The sequence below is a fragment of the Apodemus sylvaticus genome, chromosome 10 (assembly GCF_947179515.1).
Source record: "Apodemus sylvaticus chromosome 10, mApoSyl1.1, whole genome shotgun sequence".
Lineage (NCBI taxonomy): Eukaryota > Metazoa > Chordata > Mammalia > Rodentia > Muridae > Apodemus > Apodemus sylvaticus.
Genome location: NC_067481.1, coordinates 91,945,199 through 91,958,024, shown reverse-complemented (window position 1 = coordinate 91,958,024; position 12,826 = coordinate 91,945,199). Strand labels below are relative to the sequence as shown.

Genomic DNA, 12,826 nt, shown 5'->3' with positions numbered 1-12,826 from the left:
CTAGAACTTCCAACAGTCAAATCCCAATTGGGTGGCTTCACCTAATTTTCGCACATGTGTTTTCTAGTCTACATCTTGCTTTTTAAATTCTACTTTGTAAATGTCATTAACTTTCTCTTCCAAGTTATTTGTTCAATTGTTAAAAATTATGTAGCAGATGTTCCACTCTTGTCTTGGGAGTGCTTTACCTTGTCTCTATCTCTAAGCACATCCTTTAAAAGTTCACTTCTAGTCTTCACCTTATATATCCAACTTAAGAGTTAAACTTTCTGAGATTAATAAATTATATATATATATATATATATAGTTACAAGAGCTAATCACTATAGTGGTGATTAGCTCTTGTAAAAACAACACTACAGCACCACAGTCAGCGAGCCCAACACAATCCTCCAGCCATATTGAGCCAAGTTTTGAATGCATTCAGGTGTACATACATATTTTTAGCCTGTGATTTTTATTATACATGTTGGTTTATGACATTATCACTCACCAAGACATAGAACACTAAATCCCTTGTTTATTAATCTTTTATTCCTAAATTGGAAGTCCTTAAAAAAAATGTTATGTTAACCCTCTATCTGATATCCCTAAATCTGATGCTTTTCTAGTTTAATTTTGCAAGGAACACAGCTATAGGAGGGAGATGTCCCACCACAGAGCCAATGGCAGTCAGTTTGTCTCCCAGTTGCACAGGTGAAGATCCAACCTAGAATAAAGTCTCAACCTCCAGTCCCTGCCCCACATCTGCCCTGAGAAACCCTAGTGACATTATCTTTATGCCATGTGGAAGAGACTTCTTGCTTTCTTCTGGGTGTCCCTCCTGTCACACAATAAACCCCAACTCTGCTCAGGCCCTTAATCTGATTCGTTCACCTTGAAAGTCTGAACAAGACCTCTTAGTAACTATCAGACCCTCTCCACTACCTATGTAGGCAGCTCTAGCACTTGTCTTTTTTCTTGAAATCAAAGTATTTCTGTTAGTATGACATGAACTGGACAAAGCATTTTACTACTATTCCTAGCTGTTCTGACTTAGACCACTCACAATGAACCAGTGCTATAGCACAGGCCGGGTCAATTCTGCACCTTGTACGCTGACCAGCTCATGTTAACCCTTCCTTCTTTCTTCTTACTTGTTCTCCAGGTTGTTGGAATCTGCACTGTGCAGAGATCATCCGCAGATTCATCTGCTGAGCTGCCCAGGAAGTCAAAGTTCAGGCAGCTGAGGACCAACTTTAAGACTTGCATTACCAGACTTTGTTGATCTTGATCCTGAAGATTTAAAGGTTTGGCCAACACCTTCAAATTTAGAAATAAAACATTACAATAAAACATTATCACTAAAAGAGTTATAACTTCATAAATTTCAATACTTATCTAATATGAAATAAAAATTAGTAAAAATAAAAAATGGTAAAAATCATTGTCCACACATTTCTACAACAAACTACTTTCAAATTTCACCTTGTAAAATGAGAATAAAAATATACTACATGTTGCAGATTGCCTTCTAAACTTGTTAAGAGGCCAGATGTAGTGACAACATACCTTTAATCCCAGCACTCAAGGAAGCAGAGGCAGGCAGGTATCTTGAGTTCAAAGTCAGTCTGGTCTACAGAGTTAAGTTACAAGTCAGCCAGAGCTACACAGAGAAACCCTGTTTCTAAAAATAAAAACAACAAAAGCTGAGGCTTAATTTTCTTCAAAAAAATCTGGGACAGCATCTGGTGTAAAGGAGAGGTATTCTATAGTGAAGGCAGTGAGTGCTGTTAAGGCCACATCTTCTGGAGCACAGTCCTGACCAGCTTTTCCTAAGGCCGGTTCCCACACAGCCTCAAAGTACCTCATGGACATTATGAATTATTTGTAGAGAGGCCCAGACATCTCCAAGAGTAATACAAAAGAGAGATGAGGTATGTAGAGAGGAATACATGCAAACAGACTGACCAGAGGCAGTGCCACTCAGTCAGATGAGGAGCTCAAAAACATCAACTCTACTATGTTATCTACCTTTGTAAATTTTTCCAAACTACAAGAATATTCTTAAAATAGTCATTTAATTAGGCTTACTACATGTTAACATACAAGATAACAAATTTAATCTAAACAACTTAAAATCTGAAATAGCCTGCAATGTAAAATTTCTTGAGCACTCAAGTTTGGATTTTGGTGAATTTCACACTTCAGATTTTGAAATTTTCACCTGGTAAAGTTATACAAATATTCTAAAATTTAAAAAACTCCAAAGTCTAAAATACTTCATAAGTCCTTCCCAAGTACTTATGAAGGACACCTAACCTATAACAGAGAACTGAACAGACAGGAAGCAAAGCTCTTAATGAGATGTTTGGTCAGTGCTTCATAACACCAAACAAACAAGCTTGAGCAGTGGGATGGAATCCTTCCTACTGCAACAGAGCCTTATAATTAGGAAGGCCGTGCGTGCTCCATGGCACACTAAAAACAAGTAGGAAATTCATATTTCTCAAAGAAAGTATTTAAAAAAATTCTGGGAAAACTATAAAAAAATGGAAAACTATAGTTTTCTGTATGGGCAGGCAGAAATTAAAACAAATTAGTCTGTCCAAGTAAAAATCAACAATAAGAAGGTCAAAACTACTATTGCCTAAACACAAACACTGAATTCTCTAAGGCGTCAATCTCCCACACCCAGGGAGTAGAGTCTGTACAGATTTACCATATTTAAGACTAACTACAACAAGTCTCATAAAGGAAAAATCAGAAGAAAACAATGTACCGGAGATTCATTCAAAGCACTTGATGTCCCAGGTTACTCTAGGAAGCCAAGCTAGCAGCTGACTTACCTGTTTCAGCAGAGAGCACGCTAACACTAGAATGTCTTTTAGAGATGTGTCACGGAATGAGGTAGCTACTTTCCTATGTTTTGCTGAAGGTCTGGAATAATCAACCTAAAAAGGTCAAGATTAGTTAATTTTAACCGAAGCCATGGAAATGTAAGGCAAATGTACTATGTAACAATCGCACTAGTTAGCCAAAGCCCAGGAGGGAGACTTGATGGCAATTCCTCAGGATGGAGAGAGTGTGAGAACCCACCCAAAGACTACCATTGTTTCAGTGCCAATGTAGGACAGGTAATAAACACAACAGACACTGACATCATGGGTTCCTGAACTCTGCCCAATAGTGTTTATAATGTAAATAACTTCCCTAACTCTCAAATGCCACCTACAGAACACCTACACTGCCACCTCTAATAAAATACTCTTAAAATTCTGAGAATCAGCTAAATGAATCAGTTACAAAATATTTTATATGAAAGTATTTAAATGTCACTGGTTTTATATCACTAAAATTTTGAAAACAAAAGTAGAAATATACTCAAGAGTTTGACTATGTACACAGCATGTCATCTTGGAATATTTTATTAGCTAACAGAAATGATTTTTTTCAGGGTCTCACTATGTAGCTGTGACTGTCATGGACCTAGCTATATAGACTTTGAACTGACAGAGATCTGCCTGCCTGTACCTGAATGCTGAGATTAAAGGCATGCACCACTACCACCTGGCCAGAAATCTTTTTTTTTTTAAAGATTTATTTATTTATTTTATTTATATGAGTATACTATAGCTGTACAGATGGTTGTAAGCCTTCATGTGGTTGCTGAGAATTTAACTCAAGACCTCTGCTCGCTCTGGCCCCACTCACTCCGGCCCAAAGATTTATTATTATATGTAGCTACACTATAACTCTCTTTAAACACACCAGAAGAGAGCATTGGATCCCATTACAGATGGTTATGAGCCTCCAGGTGGTTGATGGGATTTGAACTCAGGACCTTTGGAAGAGTGTTCTTACCCACTCTCTCCAACCATCTCTCCAGCCCAGAAATTAACTTTTTAAGAATTATACTTATATATAATATATGAATAAATAAATCTTTTTTTAAAAAAAAGTATAAATCACTAAGACTAGAGAATTTTAGTCCCTAGCCTAAAATGTAAAAATTATTTACACAGTGGTACTAGGAATACTTGCTTAATACTCATGAAATAGGTTTTGTCACCAGTACTGGCTCCTTTCCCCGACGAATATATAAGTATAATGCACATATACAATACATATATATAACATATATGCTATATATTTCCATTTATCAACAGGAAATAAACAAGGCCAGTTCTGGTAGTTATTACTACTGTGGCCTAAACTTATTGTAGATTTACTATCTATCTCTTCTGCTATTTGAAAGACAGCAGGAAAACATTTTTCCTGCTGCTTTAAGAATTAAATATCAGACTGATTTCTTGCAATCCCACCAGCAGTGGAGGAGTGTTCCTCTTTCTCCACATCCTCGCCAACACCTGCTGTCTCCTGATTTTTTGACCTTAGCCATTCTGACTGGTGTGAAGCGAAATCTCAGGGTTGTTTTGATTTGCATTTCCCTAATGATTAATGATGTTGAACATTTCTTAAGGTGCTTCTCAGCCCTTCGAAGTTCATGTGAAAATTCTTTGTTTAGCTCTGTACCCCACTTTTTAATAGGGTTATTTGGTTCTCTGGGGTCTACCTTCTTGAGTTCTTTGTATATATTAGATAATAGCCCTCTGTAGGATTTAGGGTTGGTGAAGATCCTTTCCCAATCCATTCCTGGGCATATACCCAGAGGATTCCCCGGCATGCAATAAGGACACATGCTCCACTATGTTCATAGCAGCCCTATTTATAATAGCCAGAGCTGGAAAGAACCCAGATGTCCCTCAATGGAGGAATGGATACAAAAAATGTAGTATATTTACACAATGGAGTACTATTCAAACATTAGAAACAATGAATTCATGAAATTCTTAGACAAATGGATGGAGCTAGAAAACATCATACTAAGTGAGGTAACCCAGTCTCAAAAGATCAATCATGGTATGCACTCACTAATAAGTGGATATTAGCCTAGAAACTTGGAATACCCAAGACATAATCCACATATTAAATGATGTCCAAGAAGAACGGAGGAGTGGCCCCTGGTTCTGGAAAGACTCAGTGCAGCAGTACAGGGGAATACCAGAACAAGGAAGTGGGAAGGAGTAAATGGGGGAACAGGGGGGGGGGAGAAAGAGGGCTTATGGGACTTTCAGGGAGTGGGGGCCCAGAAAAGGGGAAATCATTTGAAATGTAAATAAAGAATATATCGAATAAAAAAAAACCCTTCAAAATAAAAGAATTAAATATCAAAAACACAAAAAATAAAAAAAGAAATAAATATAAATATATATAGTAAGAGAAGAACTGATTATCTGATACTTTCTAAACTCTAGCATACAATTCAGACTATTCTTAAATGTCGCATTTACTTATAAAATATTAAACATAATAAAGTCCAAAGGAACTATAGCAAGCAGTCACTCGAAGTAGCCAATGTATGATTTAATCATCATTTGCAGTATCTGCTCTAAATCAAACTTCCTTTCTGTGTCTGTATGGCGTGCATGTATGTATGAACATACATATGTGAGCATATGTGTGGAGGTCTGATGTTGATTCTGGGTGTCTACCTTGATCACCTGCACCTTTATATATTGAGACAGGGTCTCCTGCTGAATCTCAGTACACCTTCTGGCTAATCTATCTAGCCCGTTAGCCCTGTTGAGTTCTTGTTTCTGAAGAACATGATAACTATATAACATAGCCATGCACTGGGATTATGGGCAGACTGCCACACCCAGGAGGCTGTTTCATGAATTCTGGGGATGCGAACTCTGGTTGTCATGTCTGCATGTCAAGTGCTTTGCCTGCTGAGTCATCTCCCCAGCCCTCCTTCACTAAATCAAACTTTAAGGTTCATCTCTCCCACATCTCTCATGCTCTCAAAACCTTTTCCATAAAAATCAGTAGAAGTATACAGCATCCCAAGTCCTGTTTAGACTACATTCTTAGCATGTTATTTTACTTAATCAATCCTCAAACCAATTGGTAAAATGCATACTATTTAATATATACAGAACATGAAGAAAAGAATCGTAAGTTTATGGAGTGCCTTATACATCCTAGGTGCAATGCTAACAGTCTATCTGCTCTCAATAAAGGATGTCATTACCTCTTTTTGAAAAAAAATCATGCAGAATTCTTTAAAAAAAAATCTAGGAGTGGGGTGTATCTCGGGGAGTCAGGGGAAGAAGAGTGAAAATACATTGCGGGGGGGGGGGGGACCTCAAAGAGCTCTGAAAAAAGTAAGAAATTTGTACAAAGCAATAGGCCATAGCGCTGAAGTCAAAGCTGCTCCCCCAGTGCCTTCCACACAGCTTGCATGCTCACTGCATGAGGCTACCTGTATAGATATTCTTTTGAGAGACTGCAGAACCATTTCATATTGCACATGTATGTACCTACTGTGTAGGCATGCCAATTTTGCTTTGATAACTATATAACATATATATTCATGGAATGACAGATTTGACATCTAAAATAAAGGATAACATTTACAATCTTTTAACTCTTAGGAAAATTAAGTTTAGATCTTTTTCTTAAGATACATCCATACTTAGACAGTGAATGGTGGTGTACGCCTTTAATCCCAGCACTCAGGAGACAGAGGCAGGGGCAGGCAGAGCTCTTGGAGTTCAAGGCCAGCCTGGTCTATCTATCTGGTGAGTTCCAGAGTAGACAGGGCTATGACACTGTGAAACCATGTCTTAAAAAATAAAAATAAAAAATAAATACATATAAAGAAAAAAAGATACAACCACAACCACACTGAATGAATATACAGTACACTTCTGAACACTGTATAACACAGGACTTAATGCATGTAAATCTATCAGCAGAAATACTAGTTGAAGTAGAAAATTATGCCTTCACCCGCAAATTAAGCTCAGTAAAATCTGCTCAACAGAAGTATATTTTTCCAACTTATAAAGCCAAAAATCATACTTTCAAGTCTGGAAGGAGACAGTATTACTTTGGAGATACAAGATCTTTCTGCAGCCCAACCTGGCCTCAAATTCATGATCCTCTTGCCTCAGCCTCCCAGATGTAGGATCACAGGAGTGGCTTTGTTCTGTGGATAACCTGGAACATCTTGTATTAGAGGAACAGAAGAGGACAGACATAATGGAACATCCCTAAAATCCCAGTATTTGGGGAGTGGGAGGATCGGGAGTTCAAAGCTACTCACTCCCTACTACATAGCAAATGTGAGGTCAGCCTGAGCTACATTGCAAATTGTGAGGATGTGAGGTCATCCTGAGCTACATGAGATCCCTTCTCCAAAAAAAAAAAAAAAAAAAAAAAAAAAAAAAAAAAAAATCAAAGGAATGTTAAATGGATACAAAGGATGACTTGAAAGATTTCTTACTGGTAAATCATAATCTATTAAATAAAATTAGAAACCTATATTAACAACATAAGTTTGGTGACGAATAGGCTATTTTCAGAAGGATGAAGTACTTCTCCACTAAAAATTTAATAATTACAAAGAGAAAAAGAATAAGGAAGCTGAGTAAAGAAATGTTTAATTAAGAAATCAAAGTGAGCATTGACCACTATTAGACAACTCAAACCATATGCTTCCTGCCAGGAGATGCTAAGGAAGCCATAGTATCATTGCTGATGTCCTGATAAATCAATGTAATCTGGATTTAATAATGAGGAAACACTCAACAATCTCAAAATAAGAGATGTTTTATAAAACAACCAGCTTGTAAGCTTTATGTGTCAGGTTGTGCGCTGGATAGTTTTATGTCAACTTGACACAAACTAGAGTTATATAAACAGAGGGAACCTTCATTGAGAAATGCCTCCATAAGATCTGGCTGTATGGCATTTTCCTAACTCATGATTAATGAGGAGAGGCCTAGTCCATTATGGGTGGTGCCATCCATGGGCCTGTAGTCCTGCATTGTATCAGAAAGCAGGCTGAGCAAGCATAGGGAGCAAGACAGTAAGCAGCAGCCTCTGTGGCCTCTGCACTAGCCCTTGCCTCCAGGCTCCTGCCTGCCTGGGTTCCTGCCCTCACTGTATAGAGGATGAGCCTTACATGGAACTGAGTAAATTAAGCCCTTTTGTCCCCAAGTTGCTTTATTCACGTTTTTCCTCACAGCAATAGTATCCCTGACTAAGACAGGTTGTAAAGCAGAGGGAATCCTCCCTCTGACTAATCCGCCCAGACTGAAGAAGACTAACAGTGTGAAAAGCAAACATTTTGATCCCAGGCAGGCATCAACTCTAAGAACATGCTAGTGCTGAATGTGAGGGAAAACAGGACTAAATAGCAAAATGTCACTTTTTAAAAATATAATGGTTGTATCATGATCATGTAAGAGAAAGAATGAATGTCTTTGTAGAAGAAAATGTAAAAGTATTCCCTGGGGCTGTGGGAATGTGGGGGGAGGGCACCATGATGTCAGCTTATCAAGTGGTCAAGAGAAATCTTTGTCCTGCTCTCCTAACATTACTGAAAGTTCCTTTGTATTTTTTAAAAGATACTTGGTTGCTCTCCAAGCAAGCTCTCGAAGATATGCATTTATTAGAATCCACATTGCCATTTAATGAGAAGCTAAGTGAGGAACTAGGAACTAGGGAGCTGAGGTACCTTAAAGTCCTCACTTGCAGGGTAGCCTATACTGCCACTGGTTGTAAAGTAGGATAGGAACCAGTTTTCAAGTTAGCAAGTATGAAGGTCAGGAGCCTGTGGTTCCTATGCCAGTCTAGGAACCCTTCCTTTTTCCCTTTTGCTCTAGCCCCGCTCGCTCTGGCCCTAGTCTTACTTTTATGAAGTAAATTGATATGCTAAAACTATTTTTAAGGAGAGCTCCAGTTCTTCAAACTCATTCACAGATTAGGCAAGGTCCCTGTCATCATATTCCTGCCCACAAGCTGGTGATTCCTGAAATGGAGAGGCAGTGCCATGCAGACAATCGCCACAGAACTGTAAGAAGCAAAGCTGCCAGGCGCAGACACTAAGGTGTTTCTAATATGTGGAAATTCTATGACATTTGTCTTAATTCATCACTGAACAGTAATCAAATTGCTTTTGTTTCAATTATGCCATATTGTGGCTACACTGTGCCTACAAAGAGAGCCAGCTGTCCGACAGCAGCTCTCCTTATGTGCACACGCACATTCCACACACACAAGCACAGTCAGGAGGAGGCCAATCTCACGGCCCAAACTCCCCTTTATAAAATTACTCCACGTAGAGCACAACTTCTACTTTTCTCCTACTAATGAAACCCATGCTGACAGCAAAAGGGGACATGACAGGGGACACGTCCTCAGCTGCTGAGCTCAAGGAGCCCTGTTTCGGGAGGTGTAGTTTTTGGAAATGCTCCTTGTACAGGGTGAGAAACTCAAGCTAGAAAGTGGCAGAATGACAAGCCGTCTGTTTCCGGATGGGCCCTGCCATTCGCCCATGGGTAAGAATCAGTCTTTTCAATTGTTTGCCCTTTACTTCTAAACACATAAAAGTCTGTGTTACTTTTTCTATACAATTCATTTTTATGGTTACTACATTATTACATCTACAGGAATGAAAAGCCCGTTCTCCAAGTATGTATCCTATTTCCCATGATGTTATTCTGTGGTTTTTCCTATGGTTGTGATTTTTAATGAAAGAATTCTAACCTAATTTTCCAACTAATAAAACAAATACTTAAAAACTTAACCAACAGTTAAGCGTTTCATGCCACAAAACAACTATATATTTTGCCACAAAGAAACAATATTACCTAAGCAAATTCCATGTCCTTTTACATTGAAAAGCTTACCAGGTTCATTTCCTGAGTCAATTCGGAAAGGATTATCACTCCTATTATGCAGTGTTCCACTGTGCCCTTTTGAAAAATAACCAATTGAAGACATGATTAGTTCTGAAGTGTAAACCAAATGATACTTTTAAAAATTAAATGTCAGAGCATCACAGTTACCTAGTAACTGTGTCCCTAATGGTCCCTAAAAGTATGTAGGAAAAAGTATTGTTATTTCTATTCTATTCTAAAAAATATTGTTATTTCTTTCTAAAAGAATTTTGAACTCATTTTTGAAAGATAAATTTTGGTACATGGAGTTAAGGAGAAAATGTATACCTACCTTAGAAATGCACATCACTTTATATGTTTCCCAGCATTTACAACCCATAATAATCTAAGCTTCAAAATAACATTTAATTTAGTACTTTTCCTACAATCTTAAGAATGGAGAAAAATGGTTTTTGTTCTAGAAATTTGCTTGCGGCCTACTGTGATAGCTGCATTCAATAATTAATAAGTAGCTTGGAAACTAATTTAAATCTCTTGATCTAATATCAGAAAAGATCACTTAGGCTCTTTTAATATCACTGAGCAGTGCACGTGTCTAGTCGTCAGCTACCTTAATGAGGACATCCAGAGCACCCAAGGTAGTAAGGTAATGTATGGCTATCGATAGGGTATAGTTTCCATAATGTTTCTAATTAGCTTACATTTAATTGTAAAACCTTCAATTCATATCTCATGTGCACATTACTAACAAATTATCCTATTACAAAATCATACTAGAAAGCATGGAATTAAGAAATGCAGGATCAAATTACAATGCAGTAGTACCAAAAAAGTGTGCCCAGATGTGCTCTTTACATCTCATCTCACAGCTGGTCATCCCTACTAACTTATATAGAAACTAAGCAACATGATTATAGGCATAATTAAGTTCATGCTATCTCAGGACCACCAATGATCAGCTCTGAGCATCAGATAATGCATTTTAATTCCCTATAGTTTTCCTAATTCCTATGCACTGAATCATGGCTACTATGTGTGCATTCACTCAATAAAGTTGCATGGTGTAGCCCTCTAACCAATTAACAGTCTAAAGACCTACCTACCTACTTACCTACCTACCTTCTTTCCTCCCTCCCTCCCTTCTTTCCTGCCTTCCTTCCTTCCTTCCTTCCTCCCTTCCTTCTTTCTTTTTATTTTAAACACCTGGAAGTACAGGGGCTTTTGCTTCTGTGTCTAGCTTTTACATGGGTTCTGAGGATTCACAACAATCATCAGACTTGGCATAGCAAGCACTTTTACCCACTATACCATCTCTCCAGCCCAAAAACTCTTAAACACCAAGTTAACCTTACCTTGCAATTAGAAATTACACAGATATAAAAATATCTATCACTAAACACCTAAATTATTTACAAAGGAAGCAAGAGGCAAATAAGAACTAGGGATAGCTTCTTGGTCCTGATACTTGGTCTACAAAGCTAGAATTCCAACGTGGAACAGGAAGTGTGAAAATCCCTGCAAGTTTCTGTTCTTTCTTTTTTGAAGTTTAAATATCTAAATTAGGTATGAGATGTTATGATTTATATCATGTATTATATCAGTGACACGGTGTGGGATAAAAAGCTGTCAAAGGACTTGTGGCTTCCCAGTTATGCTTCACGAAGTCACTGTAACCTGTGCATGCTACTCAACAGAAATCACAGGTTTTTCATTTCTCCGATAAAATTCACTTCCTATTGCTGTTTTGAAAATTAGGTAATTATGAAAATCCTCATAAGTATTGCATGTATATGTACAGTATACATATATGTCATAAATAAAAGCACACTTTCATTCTTCTGGTATAGTATTTTTCTTAATTGACAAATAACGGAGCCAAAGGACAAATAATAAATGATAAGTAAGAATGTTTCCACAGAGAACCAAGTAAGGCTAAGCAACGCTAGCCTAACTCTCTAATGCTCTAAGATGGTACTAAGCCATGCCTTCTTACCTGGAGGAATTTCTTCACATCAGCAATGATTTCACGGAAAACAAACTCATCTTTCTGAACTTCAAACCACCCCAACTTGGTGAGTTTGGCTATGACTTGGATCAGAGCTTGGATGACAAAGGGTGCCAGCTTAGGTTGGGACGCCACGTAATTCAGAATGTAGTTTCCTACAAAGAGAGTACTGGTGAGCACTCTGACTTCTGAGAGATGCAATGTGAATCTTGTGAAGGAAAGGATGGGGCAATGACATGCAATTTGATGAGATTTACTTGGAAAACATGAGCTTATTCAACTACATTTTGATAAGGAGTTAATTTAAGTCTAAAATGAATGTCATTTTTGTATTTGTAGATGTCACATGCAAAAACCTGACAGGTCAATGCAGAAAGCTGCATGCCAGATGAGCCAAGCTATTTAAGTGGCACCGAAATACATAAGTGGTACAATATGATACAGCACAAAATGTATGCCTCAGATGTCTGCTGCCCACTATGTGTGTGTGTGTCACCTGTGCTTCATAGCCCCACCCTAGTCTGGCCCATGACTTTCCATCTGACCATAACATCATAATGTCACAGCACCTCACAAATTGCAACTCGAAGGAGTCCTACAGCCTTCACATCTTTTCAAGACAAAAGCACCACATCTGCTGTATGGTGCAAGTGTTTCCAAATCACTTAATCTGTACTTTACCAAACATTCCCTACAATTGTATCCTTGTTTCCATAATCTTTCTCTCATGAGGCCTGGGCAGCACTGTATAGCAAGTCACTTTTAGAAACGCATACATCATGTTACACACATAAGTGCTTAGTGTGAGGCTAAAAGACTGTGACCATTTTTTTTAAACCTGATCTTAGTTAAATGATATAAAGATATAATAGCATACAATATTGATAAGCTTGTACACAAAGTATATTTGAAGCATTTAAAATAATGCTTACAAAAAAAGTTAACTCGGCAAAATCAATCGCAAGCTACCCAGCTAAAAATGCTTCAGCAGAAACACCTCCAACCCCAAAACACATTAAGAAAGGAGTGGTCATATCTGCATGGAGGAACTGAGGAAACTGTGGGTGAAACGGAAGAGCAGCAAGTG

The 12,826-nt window shown here is 38.0% G+C and overlaps 1 protein-coding gene across 2 annotated transcripts in view; it reads right to left on the bottom strand.

Annotated features, from left to right (window-relative positions):
* Ranbp17 (RAN binding protein 17) overlaps positions 1–12,826 on the bottom strand; it is a 308,050-nt gene that overhangs the window by 276,483 nt on the left and 18,741 nt on the right. For both annotated transcript variants that reach the window (XM_052196787.1, XM_052196788.1), the window contains exons 4-7: positions 11,728–11,894; positions 9,744–9,809; positions 2,829–2,933; positions 1,137–1,302 (exon numbers count right to left, since the gene is read on the bottom strand). In XM_052196787.1, the coding sequence (XP_052052747.1) occupies positions 1,137–1,302; positions 2,829–2,933; positions 9,744–9,809; positions 11,728–11,894 (504 nt within the window). The remainder of the gene's footprint in view (positions 1–1,136; positions 1,303–2,828; positions 2,934–9,743; positions 9,810–11,727; positions 11,895–12,826) is intronic.